General features: G+C 41.8%; 2 protein-coding genes across 5 annotated transcripts in view; one reads left to right on the plus strand and one right to left on the minus strand.

Moving 5' to 3' along the window:
* The window catches only part of Ankrd11 (ankyrin repeat domain containing 11), a 171,899-nt gene that overhangs the window by 117,756 nt on the left and 35,345 nt on the right, over positions 1-18,798 (plus strand). For 3 of the 4 annotated variants that reach the window (XM_057753885.1, XM_057753887.1, XM_057753886.1), the window contains one exon: positions 17,703-17,847. In XM_057753885.1, coding sequence (XP_057609868.1) covers positions 17,761-17,847 — 87 coding nt within the window. In that variant the 5' untranslated portion in view covers positions 17,703-17,760. Of the gene's footprint in view, positions 1-17,702; positions 17,848-18,798 lie in introns of those variants that run through there. The other variant, XM_057753888.1, reaches the window with a different exon arrangement.
* LOC130863691 (60S ribosomal protein L7a-like) lies at positions 16,223-16,918 on the minus strand. The gene has a single exon (XM_057753901.1). The coding sequence runs from the start codon at positions 16,916-16,918 to the stop codon at positions 16,223-16,225; it is 696 nt and encodes a 231-aa protein (XP_057609884.1).

The raw sequence follows: 18,798 nt of genomic DNA on the forward strand, positions 1-18,798 counted from the left end.
TGGAGACCTCTGTGTGATTTTCTTTGAGACTTGTCAGCTGTGGGTTACCAGGTGGGACAGAAACCCCAACAAGCAGGCCCTCATGTTACAGCACGTCATGTCTTAAGGGTGTCAGTTCCAGACAAGCGAGATGGCCTAGTAAGTAAGGGCCTTCCTGCCAAGCCTCACAACTTGAGTTTGACTTTTGAAACCCACATGGTGTAAGCCAGTAACTAATTCCCCAAGTTGTCTTCTGACCTTCATGATGGGAACCATAGCACATGTATGCCCCTCCATGTCTACTGAATAAAGGTGTAAAGGGCATAAACATATTTTGTTTTTCAACACAGGATTTCTCTGTATATCCCCAGCAGTCCTGGCGTTGTACATCAGGCTGGCCTTGAACTCTGCCTATTGAGTGTGTGCTCCATCACCACCACCCAGTTGTGCATAAATATTTCCTTTCCTTCTTTTTTAATTAAAAAAATTATTCTTATTTCATCTGTATTGGTGTTTTGCTTACATGTATGTCTGTGTAAGGGTGTCAGATCCTCTGGGACTAGAGTTACACACAGTTGTAAGCTTCAGTGTGGGTGCTGGGAATTGAACACACATCCTCTGGAAGAGCAGCTACTGCTCTTAACTACTGAGTCATCTCTGCAGCCTGGGAATAAAAATTCTTAAGTGTCAGCTTGTACTTAGGGATTTATCTGCCTAGTTTTGGTGAAGCTTCAGAAATGTGGTAGAAGGGAAATTTTAAAAAATCAAAAGCATATTTTTTTAGCATTGTGGGATGAAAGAAGAGAAAGATAGTGGGATAGATCAGTATTACTATGGGTAGTGCAGGAAGTTGCTACTTGGTAGTAGCGTCTCTGTGCGCGCAGTCGCAGTCATTCCTGCACCGTTTCTTTGCTTGTGCTGGGATATCCCAAGGGCACTTGTGCTCTAAACGACACCAAATGTTTACTTTTCCCTTCTCATATTTCAGAAGAAATGAATCTTTTTTTTAAGATTTTAGAAATATATTTTGAATTCCAAGCCCTGAACTGTTGCTCTGCCTTTCCAGAAACCTGTGGTTTTCAGTTGGAACCTTGGCTTAGGTGGACTGCTGTACCTTCTCTTCTTTTAGGTTATGACTAGTGTGGGTAGACTTCCCTCTTCACAGATGCCTTGAGCCTTAACCCAGTTGCTGAAAGCTTGAAAGGCCGTGAAAGAAAGGACTGTATGTGGGGAGGCCAGTGTAGAACAAACTGTTGGAGTCAGAGTGGGCCCAGGAATTGGCCATTGTTTTTTTTTCCTGTAACGTTTTAGTGCAGGATTATGAGTCCAAAGGCCCTGTTTTACAGCTTGTGGGTGTGTCGTTACACAGATGATCTGACATATGTGGGACTTGAGACTGCATTTGTCTTCATGCTATTGCTCCGCTGCACAATGATGTAGGCTGGAGAGAGGAGGGAATCGATGGTGATCTGTACTTTACTCTGGAAATCTTTTTATTTTTTTAATGCCATTATCCTCTACTTGCAGTTTTCAGAAATCAGCTGGTGTCACTGCACATATGCTTAGAACTGTTGCTATAGCGACAAGCCTGGCAGCCCACACAACCCTTCTGGAAGGTCTGGGTGCTGCTTGTGGCATCTGTTCACAGGAGGACACACATCCCTCTGACCTGTGAGAATCTGCCAATTACTGTGTTTCATCTTAAAGCATCTGCTTTCTTTTGATTTGATTCCTAGCTATTTTACCTAGTCAGGATGCCTTGCTTTGTATTTAGTTCAGTGAGAAGCAGAGCCATGAGGCTGATTTTGCTTCTCTACTTTCCACAGTTGCAGCAGAATCAGTGTTGTTCGTTAGTTTGTGTCATCCAGCCATCAGTGAAAAACTGGATTTGAGCCCTTTACCATGGAAACCATAAATTTTGGGAGCAATATTTCATATAAGCAACATTTTCTTCAAGTTACTCGGTTATGAGTTATAATTTCCTGGTATATATCAAAAAAGTTTGGAGTCAATTTTATGTTATCTATCTCCATCTGTATATTAATAAAATATGATCTATATGAAATTGGATTTGAAAAGCAAATTGTTCTTTCTGTACTTTATGTGGCTATCATCTAATTTCTCCCACTTAGCTGCACAACTTAAGAAAGACAGAATGACTTTCTAAAACTTTAATTTTAAGCTCCCTGAAAATTGGGTAAAAGCTGATGGTTCATCCCTGATGGAAGGCTTTGTATCTTTGGGTGGGGGTTGGGAGTCATCAGGGTCTCTCTGTAATGCTGGCTGTTCTGGAACTTACAGAGATCCGCCTGCCTCAGCGTCTCAAGTGCTAGGAAGCCTGCGCCACTACACCCCACTTGGAGTATCCTGTTTAATTTGGGTGTTTTCAGAGCTCTATACTCTGACCCATCCCTCTTTATAGTAGTTATTTTTTCCATAGATAGTTCTTCACTTGAATTTTTGATTATATTTAAAATTGTTCATTATTTTTCTCTGATCGCATTTCACAGAAGAGCATGTTATATTCAGAGTTCCATTTCTTATTGCTCAGCCTAATACCACCTGCCCTCAGGTTTCACTGGTGTTTCTGAGGCTGGCTTAGAATCCAGGCTGTGTCAGTATTGCTACGATGCTTCTATCTCAGTATCTTGAGTGCTGGGATTACAAGCTAGAGGTTTCCAATTATTTTGATAATTTTATAACAAATGACACCTGTTCTGATCTGAAGTGGAGAAGGTGTTTATGAATGATGGCACAGAATGGAGCAAGAGTTTTCCTTAGCTGTGGTCTCATGTAGCCTAGACTAGCCTTGAACTTATTTTGCAGCCCTCATACTCAGTTTTTATGTGCTAGGGATCAAATCCAGGGCTTTGTATTGCTGTATAAGCACTCTCCCAATGAGCTACACACCTAACGAGCTTCATTAGAATTTTGAAAGCATGTACAATTTATTTAAATTTGATTTTAAACTTTATATAAAGAAGTACATAGATGTGCTGGGGGAAATTGCCTGCTGAGTAAGCATGAACAGCACACACAGAAGAGGATTCCTTTTCTTAAATAAATATATTTATTTACTTGTTTTATTTTTACATTCCTACTACAGTTTCACCTTCCTCCTCCCTAACCCTCCTCTGTTCCCACCACCTCACCCCACCCAGTTCACTCCTCACTTTATGTTTAGGAAAGGGCAGGTCTCCTATGAGTATCAATAAAACATGGCTATCAAGTTGCAGTAAGACTAAACACCTTCCCTTATATTAAGACTGGGCAAGGAGACCCAATATCTGTAAAAGAGTCAGAGACATCCCCTGTTCCCACTGTTAGGAGCCCCACAAGAGTACCAAGCTACACAAGTGTAAAATATGCAGAGTCCCTAGGTCAGGCCCATGCAGGCTTTCTGGTTGTTAGTCACTTTGAGTTTCTATGATCCCAGTTAAAGAGTTTTCTTTTGGTGTCTTTGATCCCTCTGACTCCTACAGTCTTTTCTCTTCCTATTCTGCTAGATTCCCTGAACTCCTCCTAACGTTTGGCTGTGGGTCTACATCTGTTTCTCAGTTGCTGGGTGACGCCTTTTTGACAACTGGACTAGGCACCAATCTGGTCACAAGAGATAGCGCGATCTGCCATTGCTAGAAGTCTAAACTGGAGTCTTCCTTGTACATTCCTGGGAGATTCCCTTGTGCAGGCTTTTACCTGATCTCAAAGTGTGCCCCCCTTTCCAGTAATCTCTTTCACTACTCTCCCACTTCCCCCACGTGTGTCAAGAGTATTTGTTAAAATGGCTTACAGGCTGTGGTTCAGCTAGTCCAACAGTGGCTGTCTATCAACAGAAGGCCCAAGAATCCAGTAGTTGTTCAATCCACCAAGGCTGGATGTCTCAGCTGGTCTTCAGCATAAGCCAGAATCCTGAAGAAATAGGCTCCAGTGCCCATGAAGGAATGGACCTGCTAGGTGAGAGTAAGCAAAGAGCGAGCTTCCCGCTTTCTTGTTCTTTATTTAGGCTGCCAGCAGAAGGTGTGGCCCAAATTAAAGATATATCTTTCTACCCCAAAGATCTGGATTAGAAATGATTCTTCCCACTTCAGATGATTTAATTAAGAAATAATCCTTTGGGGGCTGGAGAGATGGCTCAGAGGTTAAGAGCATTGTCTGCTCTTCCAAAGGTCCTGAGTTCAATTCCCAGCAACCACATGGTGGCTCACAACCATCTGTAATGAGGTCTGGTGCCCTCTTCTGGCCTGCAGGCATACACACAGACAGAATATTGTATACATAATAAATAAATAATTTAAAAAAAAAAGAAAAAAGGAAATAATCCTTCATAGGTGTGCCTAGCCCTATAGGATTTAGTTAATTCTACATGTAGTCAAGTTGACAATCAAGAATATCCATCACATAGTTCTTTTGTGAAAATCATAAGATGTAACTCATTAAGGTACCCTCTAGATTACTGAAATATTTTTTTTAAAATATTTGTACTTACATTCATATGTGGTTTTGGTGCAGAATAGTTTGCCTTGATTTTAGAACTTTGGAATTTGTTTGCCTTAAAGTTGTTTTTGCTTCTTACTCTGGCACTGTGCAGTGGATTGTAAAGGACCTTCCAGTAGATAGGTAGCAATAAACTATACTTATAGATATTGTGGCCTTCAGTCCCGGTTTCGGTTGCTGGCTGTTGAATATACCACTTTTCCTGTGTGAATCTAATTTCTCTCTATGAAGTGTTTGCCTATATCATCAAAGTAAAAATTATTGGTAAACAAAATTTTGTGCATGCAAGGTATGGTTAATTAATTTGAAAGTATGGTACTTATTTTCTATAAAAAATATCAGATTATATGAATTGATGATATGTTTAGTGGAAATACTGAAGCGCAAATAAGCATGACTCCCCCCACCCCCCACCCCCCTTTCCCCTTTTTTCGACACCGGGTTTCTCGGTAACAGACCTAGGGCTGCCCTGGAACTCACTTTGTAGACCTGACTGTCCCCAAATTCACAAAAATCCACCTGCCTGCTGCCTCCTAAGTGCAGGAATTATAAAAGGCGTCCGCTACCACCGTCCAGCATAAGCATGATTTTTTAAAAGTTACTTTCTTGGGTCAGTATGCAGTCCCACCTTAATATTATTGCTTCTTCCCAAAAATAAACTCCCACCCCCGGTTTTTCGAGACAAGATTTCTCTATGTAACCCTGGCTGTCCTGGAACCCTCTGTAGACCAGGTTGGACTAGAAGTCAGAAATCACCTGCCTCTGCCTTCCAAGTGCTAGGATTAAAAGCACTGGACAACAAACTCTCTTTGAAGTATGATTGATTTTTGAAGATTTTAAGAAAAAAAAAACAAAACAAAGCTCCAGTGGTAGTGGCATATGCCTTTAATACTAGCACTTTGGAGGTAGAGGCACGTGGGTCTCTTTGAGTTCAATGCCATCCTGGGCAGCACAGAGAAACCCTATTTTTGACAGTCCTGTGGCGCCGCCGGGCCCCCCCCCCCCCCCAAACAACAACCAAAAAAAGTAGATAAAGGGCTCTCCTCTTGTCATGTCTGCCTGACTTTGACTAGACTACAGGGTTCTGGCATACATGATAGCCCAAAGAACCCACTCTCTTGTTTTGGAATCTGATCTGTTGTAGTAAGCTCCTGCAATTGTGGATGCATTATTCTGCATGCTACAAGTGGTGAATGAGGAGACTGGGTCAGCATAGTAGTAAAGGCAAGGCTGCTGTATGGAATAGGAAGTAAAAATTTCTCAAGACAAACATCTTAAACTTCATGCTGTCTTGGAGCCTCAGTGAAGTTGAGGCCAGAAGTCCAGCAGCATTAGTGATTTACACACTAGATGTCAGTCCCTATCCTAATTCCAGCCTGAAAGACTGGATGTAAGGGTCACTGATCAGCACTATACAAGATGAAGATAATGGTCCCTGACCATTTTATTTCTGTATTTCGATAGACCTAAACATTTCTGACTACAAATCAGCCATTGTTTCTGAAAACCTGTATCTCATAATGAGAAAAATATTATCTCTGCAGTACAGCACACACAAGCATAAGTCCACACAAGCAACACACTAATAGAATGACATTCTTCAAGTGATGGGTTTATGCCTTCCAATGTTTTCTATTCTGTTAATTGACTTTTGAGAAAGGGCTTTTCTTCATAATTGCCAAAATTGGAAGCAGCCAAGATTTAGTGGTTGAATGAATAAACACAGCCAGAAAATAGAATATTATTCATTGCTTAAAGCAAACCAGTTTTAACCAAGGAAAAACCACACATGCATATTACTGAGTGAAAGAAGCCCATCTTAGGAGCAGTAAGATCATGACCCTGTAGTCTTGTCACCAAGACTGACTTAAGTTGAATCTCCAGTACCTGTAGTAGAAGAAAAGAACGGACTTCTCATCCCCACATGTGTGCAATGGCATGTGCGTGCACCTCCAACACACACACACACACACACACAAGTAAATTAACAAAAAATAAACAAACCTGTCTTGAGAAGGAACATGATACAGAGTTTTAGTTCTGTGACATTCTGAGAGAGAAAGAAACTGTTCCACAGCTATCTGACTAGGAGGAAGAGTCAGATGGGCAGAGCACAGATGATGTTTAGAGAAGTGAAATTTGTCTGCATGGTATGTTGTAATAGTGGATACAAGTGATTGTATGTTTGTCAGAATTATAGAACATTTAGCACCCAACATGAACCCTGATGTAAATTACGAACTCTGGAAACTAGTGGTGACAGGTGGGACTACTCCGGTGCAGGATGTTGATAATATATAAGTTGTTTACATTTGAGGTAACAAGTATGTGGCAACTCTAAAAATTTAGGACTGAGATGAAGCATGGCTACGTCTAAAGAGTTCTGACAACTGCACTGTGGTGGGTGGTACTGTATTTCTGTGAGATAGGTCCAGAAAACGTGTAGCAGTGTTGTGTGTGGGAAAGGGCCAGGGACATCAGGGCTGTTTTTGATTCTGTTGCAGTGCTTGCAATTTGTACACCATTATGTTCAGAATTTTAGCACCTGTTGTGGTGAGAACAAAACAGCACTAGAGTTCTGAGGTAGAAAGCTGAGTAGAGCCTAGTGGTGGTGGCATAAGCCTCTTTAATCCCAGCACTTGGGAGCCAGAGGCAGGTGGATCTCTGAATTCGTGGCCAGCTTGGTCTACAAAGCAAGTTCCGGGACAGTCAGGATTGTTACACAGAGAAACCCTGTTTCGAAAAACCGAAAAAAATATGAGTAAAAAGAAACTGGAGTTTCTACAGTAGTTACTTTTGTTTATAAGCAAATAGGCAAGGCATTATTAGTCACAGTTGCATACCAATAGCTACCAGTAAGGTGAGGAGAACAAAGCCAGGTGCTGTGACCAATAGTGACTTATGGCCTCCAGATCAGAGTATGATGCTTAGACCTGAGCCCAGTCACACCCAACTCAACCTTATGACTTAGTGATCTCTTTTTGTCATTCTTTCCTTACCCAAGCCCCCAAGAGTTATTTTACTTTGTACTTCGAACTATATTGTTTATGGTGTACCTTTTTATGCTGTTTACCTCTAAGAGGACATGAGCCTGCCTTTATAAAAGGCGGGAATTGGGAACCTGTGAGTTTGGTCATTCCTGGAGTGCACATGCCATTTCTATCCCAGGGCTATCTGTTGTTCCGTGACTGCATATGTGAACAGCAGAGTGGAGGGTAGTGTCATATTCTCTGGGATTTGGTTCTCCACTAGAGAGCTGTCTAGCCTTTCCAGTGTCTGCAAGAGAGACTATGATTTTTAGGAGATGCTTTAGGTATCATAGGTCAAGGAACACATTGCTGTCATCATTTCTTCTGGGCATTGTCACAGTAGGAAAGTCAGAAACAGATTTAATCAGGAAAAAGAATCTTACAAGCGATATTAAGAGTGTACTCTACAGGCTCTAAAACTATAGTCAAACCCTGTCTTGAAAAACAAACAAACAAACAAAAAAACACCAAAAAGAGTGTACCCTGTTTTCTGTTACTAAACAAGGAAAAGATGGCGAGCAACTTTGTAGAAGAGGCTTCAAAGCTTCTGGTTCTACCCTGGGGTTTCCTTACCTTAGCATGCCAGAATTTAAGAATTCCTAAAGAGACTACATCAGGCTTTGAGATTGATAATCCCAACTGAGGCAGATGGCAGTTCCTATTTGCTGTCTTCTCCTCATCATCTATCTGTCCTTTCTCATTCTCCTAAATTTAACATATTAGAGTTTTGAAGGACATTCATTTGGTTCATGTCACACAACACACTTAGAAGTTTCAGAACAATAATTGTAATATAACCAGGAACACTAACATTCCTGTAAAGAGAACTTTAGGTGTTTGTGTGTTACTAGTGCATTGAGTCAGTGCTAGCTGGAGTGGCAGGTAAGTGTGTCCACAGATTCAGACAGTTCTTATCAGCACCACTAAATTATAGTTGTCATTAATAAAATGTACTCATTTAAAATTCTTAGATCAGTAGATTTAGGAAATATTGATAGTTGAGAAACTACCACCAAAATCAAAACAATACAATATCAATTACCCAGAAGTCTCCTCATCTTGTATGTTCTCTCCCTAACTTATATTCTAATACCTAAGATGTTAGAAAAAATGTTTTTTTCCTGTGTTTCTCCCACAGTATCTCCCAGAGACAACTACTATGCTGTGCTTTCTATCTGAAGCCAACTAGAAGATTCTGTCAAAGACCACTTCAGATATCATGCTGTGTTCACACATTGTAGCTGCCTCATAGCCTGTGGGAGTTTTTTGTTCCTTTGTATTAATGAAGAGACATGGTGATGTGAACTGAGTTGAAGGATGTTGTTGAAGAGTTTCGCTACTCCTCCTTCTTACTTTCCCTCCTCTTCTTCTGAGACAGGGTTTCTCTGTATAGTGCTGACTGTCCTGAAAGTTACTCTGTAGACCAGGCTGGCCTTGACTCCTGAGGTGTGCACCAGCACTGCGGGAATTTCTCTTTATTTGTTTCTTTGTATGCACACAGGTTCTGTTTTTTTGGGCTAACTGCCCATGAAAGCAGTTGAAGATGTGATGCAGTGCCCACACTGCTTTCACAGGGGCAATGCCATTCCATGTTCTCAGTGAGCATGCACCAGGGAGTTTCCCTGCCTTCTCTGTAGTATTTGATGATGGTATTGTTGTTTAACTAAGTCTTACAGGTGTAACTGGAGGTTTCTCTCCTACCTCCAGTTCCCAAATAACCGCTCTGAAGCTTGATATTAGTTATTAACTTTTTGGCCTATTAGCTCAGACTTATTAACTAGCTCTTCCCATTGGGCATTAACTCATAACTTGCTACTCCAGCGGCTGCTGGCTTCTAACTCTGCCTTCTTTCTCCCTCTGTCTCTGTTTTGATTTTCTGCCTGGGTCTATTCTGCCCAGCTACTGGTCAAACATATTAACAACATACAGAGGGGCATCCCACATCACACAGGCACATGGTTGTGTGTGTGTGTGTGTGTTCAGATGTCTCTAGAGAGCAGAGGGAAACATTAGGTATTGTTACTCCAAAGCATTTCACCCTTTCTTCTTTCTTGCATTTTGATGGTAAGTTTCATTGACCTGGAACTGAATGAGTAAACTAGACTGACTGGCCAGCAACTCCCAGAAATCTGCCTGTCTCTATTCCCTGTGTGCTGGGATTACAAATACATGCCTGTTTGTTCATTTAAGAGAATGGACCGTGGGGATCAGATTCAAGACGTTTTGCTCAGAAGACAAGCACTTTGTTAACTGACCTTTCTTCACTGCCCTAGATGTGATTTTGAATTTCATTTTCCAAGTAGTCACTGTGTGCTCATCCCCATCTCTTTAATAAAATACATGTTGTCTTAGTTGAGGTTTCTATTACTGCATCGAAAAGCAAATTGGGGAGGAAAGGGTTTATTCAGTTTATGCCTTCACATTACAGGAACTCAGGACAGGAACTCAAGCAGGGCAGGAACCTGAAGGTAGGAACTGGTGCAGAGACCATGGAGGAGTGTTACCCACTCACTGGCTTGCTCCTCAGGGCTTGCTCATCCTGTTTTCTTATGGATCCAGAACCACTAACCCAGGGGTGGCCCTACCCACAGTGGCCTGGGCCCTCCATCAGTCACTAATTAAGAAATGCCCTACAGCTGGATCATACGGAGGCCTTTTCTTTATTGAAGTTTTCTCCTTTCAATTGTTTCTAGCTTGTGTTTTAAGTTGACATAAAAATAGCCAGAACACCTGTGTTCCTCTTCTTCCTATTTTCAGTTGGATTCCTTTTTACTGTTGGTTTTCATTGTGCATACAATTCTGCTATCTGACCTGTGGTCTGTCCATGGGTCTCCCCTGTTTTACACTTTATCTTTTTATCCTTTACATCAAGTATTTTACAGAGCAACAGTTTTAAATTTTAGGATATTAATTTTTTGCTCTTTAGGTACTGCTTTGGGTGTCATGTCTAATTAAGAATTCTTCCTCTAATTCAGAAAGATTTTCTCGTTTACAAGATTTTGCAGGTGGTGTTAATTCCAGCACTTAGGAAACTGAGGCAGAAAGCTTGCAAGTTTGAGGCTAGTCTAAGGTGCATAGCAAAACCTTGCCCCAAAAAACCAACCGGTTGGACAGAAAGTCTTTATATACTTATGTTTCACTTTGATTGGAACCTTTTTTTTTCTTTTCCTGTTTGCTTCATACTAACGGGTATGTGGAAACAGAAAAGAATTTTGTATTCTACTTTTCTTTACCGTGTCTTTACCAGTTCTCAGTATATTAGTTTGTTTTTTGTTTGTATTTTCTGGATAGTGAAGTTGAGAAGTTTCATCTACTCCTTTACCTTAGCCTTGTTATTGTATTGATTTGCAGTAACTATATATTCTGGGTAAGAGGTTTTTTTTGGGGGGGGGGTTGGTGGTTTTTTGTTTTTGTTTTTGTTTTTTTGCCAGATACATGTATAGGAAATATTCCCAGTTTTGCAAGTGACCTCTTTAATAGAAAAACAGCCTTTTAAGTCAGAATTTTTCAGATTTCATTCATAGTAGGTTTTAAAAAATAATTTATTTAAGCAATCTATTTTCAGTTTGTGTCCATTGATGTTTTACTGGGATGTATGTCTGTGTGAGCCCGTCCCTATATTATGATCATAACAGTAGCAAAATTACAGTTTTGAAGTAGCAGCGAAAATAATTTTACGGTTAGAGCTCAGCAGGACCCGAAGAACTATATTAAAAGGTCACAGCATTAGGGAGGTCGAGAACCACTGCTCTGTGGTTTCTGTTTCACTTTCCTACCTGAGTGTCTGTCCTGACTTGTCTTGGTGATTGGTTTTCTGTTTCTCCCATATGTTGATTTTGGTTAACAGCAACAGCAAAGCAAACTAGGACAGCAGTGAGTTTGAAAACCTTACCTCCAATCCATTGCCACCTTCTTTTACAATGTTAGCACCATGGAAGGCACACATAGTATCTTAACAGTATCTTGAAAATATGTTGACCTCACACACCCTGAAAAGTAGTCTATTGTGAAGCTTTAAGAACCACAGCAGCAGCAGAAGTTACAACACTCATAAAGGGCCAGAGAGACTACACAGTACACTTCATGGCAGTTGCAGTCAGGACAGCCTGACAGAAGGCCATGGGGCTGGGATGTAGCTTAGTATTTGGTGCATGCAAGAGACCCTCAGTTCTGTCCTGTGACAAGAAAACAAATGGTGATGTTAATTGCAACTCAATTAAAGCTGGATGTCTCTGAAAGCTTGATTACATACAGTTTTTAAATATCACAAGATATTTTTTATAAATTTTAAGTTTTAAAAATGTTGATTTTTTTTGTATGTGTGTGTATTAATGGTTTGCCGACATGTGTGTGTGTATACCATGCTTGTGCCTAGTGTCTGCTGATGTCAGAAGAGGGTTTTGGATCCCCTGGAACGGGAGTTACAGATAGTTGTGAGCCACCATATAGATGCTAAGAATTGAACCCGGGTCCCCTGGAAGAAGAGCACCAGGTGGTGTCTAGCAACAAGTGCTCTTAATTGCTTTACTATCTTTCCAGCCCAGTGTCACAAGATAACTTTTTGATCCTTCCCCTTTCAAGCATTAAAGTATCTTATAAAATATATTCTCCATTCTCATGTACACATAGGGAGCAGGCTGGATCTGACCTGGAGCTCTAATCTGGGGAGCTATGTCAGTAGAACTTCACATCATTCTTCAATAAAGATGGGGCCAAGGGACACACTATACTCTTTGCATTCATGAAAATGTGCCCATTCACTGATTCTTATTGATAGTGTGGCCAAATTGAACATTTCAGTTTGAAAATATTTTTAGTTTTTATGGCGGTGTGCCCACCCCCCAATTTTAACAGTGGCTTATTGACCTTCATTTCTGGTGTCCATGAGAATTTCCATGTGATTGTCTCCCTGTACAGAAGACCTGGCTCCTACCCTCCTGCTGTGTAGCCCCAGTCAGACTGTTCACATTTGTGTACTCTGGTGTCTGCTTCTTTCATGGGGCACTGTCTGTATTAGAGATTGACTTTCTAATACTTCGATATTTTTCCTCTCAGGAGTTAATTGTTGTTGTCGTCTATTTTTCTCTTTTCTTTTCCTGTTTTTTGTTTTTTTTTTTTTTCTTTGAGACAGGGTTTCTCTGTGTAGCCCTAGCTGTCCTGGGACTCACTCTGTAGTCTAGGCTGGCCCCAAACTCAGAGATGTGCCTACCTTTGCTTCCAGAGTGCTTGGACTAAAGGTGTGCACCACCACCACTTGTCTATTTGTTAACTTCTGAATCTTTTAGACTCCTTAGTAAACTTTATTGACTATACCAGCACTTGGAGTGGTTTCTGATTCTTGTTTTTTTTTTTTTTTTTTTTTTTTTTTTTAATGCCCTCTTGTGTTTGTGGACCCATAGCTTCCTAAGCATGAACAGATTTATTTTGGAGTTTGAAATCCTGAATTCTTTGTACTCTGTTCTTGTATTGTGTGCCATGTTTGTGTTGGTGTTCCTCTTAACAGCTCTCTTCCTTTTTATGGCTATATCTCCTATGGATGGCTGACAGACCTTCCTTGGCTGGTGGTGTGTGTAAATAGTATAAGGCACTGGACTTAGAGATGCCAGTGGTACCATTTACATCTGGACTTGGCTTCCCAGACTGCATCATCAAAGATGAGAAGAACCTTCACCCATCTTGTGAACATGGAGTTCCTCACCCTCTTGAAAATTTCCACTTTGTCACATACCTAGTTTTAGGGGAGGGGATGTCTTCTTTACCTTTGCTGTCAGAAAGCTGCCTATAGTTTTGTTATTTCTGTGATGTTGATTATTTCAGGGGAATGGAGTTTTGGGACAGTAGGAGGCTAATGCTAATCTTTACTCTATAGCTCTCAAGAGCCAGAGGGCTTCTGTTTTCACAGGGTGGAATGGAATAATGCTTTCTTCATTCTTTCTTGTCAGAGCTAAGATCAGAGATAGAGACATTACTCTCTTCTGTGATGCTATTGCTATGGCCCTTTGCGCCGAAATATGTAGCTCAGCAATAGAGCACTTGCCCAGCTTTGCTGAGCCCAAGTTTGTTATGTACCACAGAACAAAATGAGTGCTGGGCATGATGGCACATACCTTTAGTTCCATCACTTAGACTGAAGCAGGCAGATCTCCTGCTTAGTGAGACCCTGTCTCTACTTAGTGAGACCCTGTCTATAAAAACAAATAAGCAAACAAACAAAAACCAACATCCAAAATCTTGGGTCTCGATTTTTAGCTCCAGTTGCCCTCAATCTCCGCCTGCTTCTGTTCCCCACATACTGAATTTAAGGTATGTACCACCAAGTTGGACCATACACATCTCACTTCTATAGTAGAAAATGCAGACTGCAGAAGTCACAGCTACACATGGAAAAAGACATGCCATTTCTGACCTCATCCACTGAAGAGACATGGATGGGAGCACTCTCTTCCTGCTGATTATGTGGTCAGGCCTGGCCAGTTTTGTGCCTTACTTTAAATAAAGTTGTTTTTGTTGTTTGAGTTTCTATGCTTGTTAGCTTTTACCAACTTGGCACCAATCTGGGAAGAGGGGCCCTCAATTGAGGAATTGCCTCCATTAGATTGGCTTATGGGCATGTCTGTGGGGGCATTTTCTTATTGACTCACTATGGGCAGGTAGTATCACCCCTGGATAGGCAGTCTGGATTATATAAGAAAGCAAGCTGAACAAGCCATAGAAGAAGCCAGTAAGAAGTGTTCCTCCGTGGTTTGTGCTCCTCAGTTCCTGCCTTAGCAGCCCTTGATGATGGACTATATGAGATGAAATAAGCTCCTTTCCTGATCAAAGTGTTTGTCACAGCAACAAAAACCAGACTGCAACAGTCTCTTCAACCCAGGCTCCTTGCTATGTAGCCAGCACTGGCCTTAGATCGGTGATCTTCCTCCTGCCTCAGCCTTTAGAGTGTTGCTATTCCAGGCGTAAACCATGATGCTTGCCTGACTCCCCCAAATAACTTTAGATAATGCTCTTAGGCCAGTTAAACATATGGGAAACTACTTCAAGAGGTTTTTAATTAGTTATCACATAAAAGTAATATAAGATCTTGAGGAGATTGATTGTACAAGAGTGTCTTTGTGTGTATGTATTGTGGGGTGTGTGTGTTGTATCCATATGAGTGTTCAGATGTACACCCATGTATAAGTTAGAATAGCACATCCAGTATCACCATTTTATTATCTTTAGATAGGGTGTCTCACTGAACTGAAAGCTTCACATTTTGGGCTAGGCTTTGTAGCCAGAGATCTCCCAGGATCTAACTATCTCACATCTGCATCCTCTCTTACCATTAATGCTAGCTTAGAGGCTTGCACAGCCGTGCCTGACTTTTTATGTGGGTGCGGGGAATTCTAACTCAGGTGCTCATACTTTCAGAGCAAGTGCTCTTGCCCATTGAGCCATATCTCCCCCCCCCCCACCACCACCACCAAAGGTCTTGAGATTTAGAAGCAATCTTTCCTACAGGGATAGATCAAAAGCATGACTTTAATAGAGACAGGAGGAACTAGTTAGAGAGGCTGCTATCTGTAGGCCCTGATGAGTCAATCAAAAAGTGCTTTGAAGCCGGGCGGTGGTAGCACACGCCTTTAATCCCAGCACTTGGGAGGCAGAGGCAGGTGGATCTCTGTGAGTTCGAGGCCAGCCTGGTCTACAAGAGCTAGTTCCAGGACCGGAACCAAAAGCTACGGAGAAACCCTGTCTCGAAAAATCCAAAAAAAAAAAAAAAAAAAAAGTGCTTTGACTAGCATGGCCCTAAGTGTCTCACTAAGGGAAGATATTCCAAAACAATGCATGTGGCTTGGCTGGCTGACAAAAAGGGTTTTATTTTGTTGTGTTGTGTTACTATTGTTTTTATAATGCTTGGGCTTCCATGTGCTAGTTAAATTTTTAAAACATTGTGCCTTTTTTTGACACATGGTGTCATTAAGTTGTCCAGACTGACCTTGAACTAACTAATCTGTAGCCCAAGTAGGCCTTGAACTTGTGATCCTCCTGCCTCAGTCTCCACATAGCCTTGTATATGAAGTGTAGGGATACACTGACTCTAAAAAAAATAAAAAACGAATGTTATTTTTCTTGTTGTCCTGTCAGAATAACTGAAGCCCCTGGTAGGGAGAAAACATGGGACACATATAAGGAGTCTAGAAACATGTCCTGAGAGTGTCTCCACAGAGAGAACCAGAGTGAGGTTTGAGGTGAAAAGTGTATTCCATACACAGGCACTAAAGACAGCTGCAGACCCACTGCCCATCAGAAGGCCCAACAGAGGAGGAAGGCAGGACAGAGCAATCAGGCTCAGCTAGTTTGGATAATCCTCTGGGGAAGGTCTCTGCCTGCCTTTGAACTATCCTGAGTGGGTAAGGCAGGGATCTGTTAGCTTGTCTTTGAGGGTTGAATGAGGGAGCTGTTGGCTTGCATAAGCTTTTTAGGATGCCAAGTTACAGAAAATAAAGCATGTGTCTTAAGGTATTTTCAGAAGCAGAGACCAGAACCTCAAACCCAGATGAAAGATCTGTCTCCCTGAACATGGAGTAGGATTTTTTTTTTTTTGGGAAGTTTTGTAATTATATTTATGTACAGAAAACTCAGCAGTACATTTAACCCAGTTTAGTGGCGAGTTCTTTGGCCTTTGCCTTTTCCAGCTTGGCAATTCGAGCCACAGATTTAGGACCCAGGGCGTTGCCTCCCTAGTGGCGGTGGATCTTATCATATCTGTCGTTGTAATTGGTCTTAATAGCTTCCACCAGCTTGGCCTGAGCACCCTTGTCTTCCGAGTTAACCTGTGTGAAGGCAACAGTGGTGCGTGTCTTCCTATGGACCAGCCGCCCCAGCCTGGCCTTTCCCTTGATAATACAGTAGGGGACCCCCATCTTCCGACACAGGGCAGGCAGGAAGACCACCAGCTCAATGGGGTCTACGTCATGGGCAATCACCACCAGCTGAGCCTTCTTGTTCTCTACCAAAGTGGTGACTGTATTTACGCCCGCTTGAAGGACAGGTGATCTCTTACTTGGGACATCCCCTTTGCCGGCAGCTTTCTTCTCAGCAGGGGCCAGCAGCCTTTGCTTCTTCTCCTGCTTGGTCTCTGGCCTGTACTTGTGGGCAAGTTTAAGCAACTGGGTAGCTGTTTGCCAGTCCAGGGCCTGAGTGAACTGGTTAATGGCAGGAGGAACTTTGAGCCGCTTATAGAGGATGACCCTCTGCCGCTGCAGCCTGAAGTAGCGGGGCCATTTGACAAAGCGTGTGAAATCTCTCTTGTGCTGCCCAATGCCAAAGTTCTTAGGCCTCTTCTCAAACAAAGAAGTCACCACCTTCTTCGCCAACTGCTTCTTCGCCGGGGCTGGGGCCACCTTCTTCCCCTTGGCCTTCTTTCCCTTGGGCATCTTGCCGGACTGGACAAGAGAGAGAAAGAAATAGGGGATTGTGGGTAATATGTAAGCAGCTTCGGAGATGGTGAGAGATGGAGTAGGATCTTGAAGCTGCCTGTGCATCTTCTAGGGACTCCCTCGTAGTTGTCATTTGTTTATGCCACTCATATTTTATTTGGGAATTACAGACTTAATCAGTATCTTTGGTGTTTATGGAAAGTAGAGTGTTTCTCTTTCTACCTTTCACATAGTGTTGTGAAGAACAAGAAAGTTTTGAAGTTGATGAGTATCAGGTGTTGGAAGTTGAGCTTTGGGGCATTATGATCTGTTGGAATTGAGGGCCAGGGTACTCTCTGCTCTGGGTATTCACTGTCCTTGCTTGTCAGAAAAGACAGTATACAGAGCAGGACAAAGGGCAGAGTCCCTAGGATCACTAAGCTCCATCCAATTGTGGATTTTTTTCATGGGTTCAGGTATTATGTTCTCATGGCTGTCCCCCAGAATGAATTTTCAGGATCCTAACAGTTCATTTTGTTCTCCTGTCATGAGTTCCTTATCTACTTTGCTCTCCATTATGCTCCTATTGATGATAACCTGGGGAGCTGCCTCTTGAAATAGCCCTCCTTGCTCAGCTCCCTACCCAGAGTGAAGCTCCTGGCTACTCAGGACAAAGCAACTGCACATTTTGGTTGAACAGTCTGTTTGGTACCCCTATGAAATTGGCAAGATTTTATGATTTGATTTCAGTATTATTATTTTTTTCTTTTTTAAACCTGCTTTCTCTTTTCTTTTGAGGCAGACAGTTGATGACGAAGCAATGGCAGCATAAATGAAGATCAAGTAAGGGGAGGAGAACGATGCCCAAGGGTGGGTGTTCTAAAACACCACAGCAAGAAGACTTTTCTCTCAGCAACGACATGGTGGAGAAACAAACTGGGAAAAAGGTAAGACTTGGGCTTGACTACTTCTTGCCTCTCCTGGATCATTAAGTCTCAGGATAAGGACTAAAGACAGCACTCATACCCATGAGCTCACAGGGCCAACCCATTCTTGGCCTGTTTTGTGGGGCCTTGTCTTTTCAGTAATATCCAGTTCTCTTATGACTGGGTATGTAAGGAGCCATTCACTCTCTGAAGAGGCCCTGCTTAAGCTTATCGTAGGAAAACCCTTTGCAGACTTGAATATAGGAGTTACCCATCTATGTCCTCATAGCTCTAAGATAGTGAGACAGTTAACTATGTCTTAGTTATACTGGCTATAACTATACTGTGAGACATTTGCTTTCACATTTTGTCAGTTCAAACAAGAATAGAACCAGGTGATTGTGGCGTACACCTTTAATCCTAGGAGGCAGAGACAGGTAGATCTCTTAGTTCAAGGCCAGCCTATCTACAGAGAAAGTTCTAGGACAGCTAGAGAAACCCTGTCTGAAATAAACAAATCCAAGAATAGAAAAATAGAATGTAACTCTAAATTGCTGTAATTTAATCATTGTGTTGTTGACACTACCTTCTGGAATGCATACTTCATAGCATCAAGGGAAGACTCCTTGATGAACAAGAAGTTAAAATTGCCGTGTAGATATATATTTTATGTATTTTGTGTGTGTGTGTATGTATGTATATATATATATATTTCATAACTGTTACCAAGTATATGAGCTGACCTGGGGCTGAGTTTCTTCTCTGTGGCAGAAGTAGTACCTCTTAGCCAGTGAGGTGAAGTCCTGACTCGCCCTCAGAATTTAGGTCAGATGATTTTCTAGTCATAATTCACCTTGATGTAGTTCCTTGTTGCTCCTCCTGAACCTCTTGATACCTATCCTAACCTATGGCTGTGAATAGGTCCCAGCCCTGCTATGCCTTCAGTCTGTCAGTGCTCTTCCCAGTTTGATT

The sequence above is a fragment of the Chionomys nivalis genome, chromosome 21 (genome assembly GCF_950005125.1).
Source record: "Chionomys nivalis chromosome 21, mChiNiv1.1, whole genome shotgun sequence".
NCBI lineage: Eukaryota > Metazoa > Chordata > Mammalia > Rodentia > Cricetidae > Chionomys > Chionomys nivalis.

Excerpts from the sequence above, each read along its gene's own strand:
- LOC130863691 (XM_057753901.1), bottom strand. The coding sequence starts at position 16,918 with ATGCCCAAGGGAAAGAAGGCCAAGGGGAAGAAGGTGGCCCCAGCCCCG.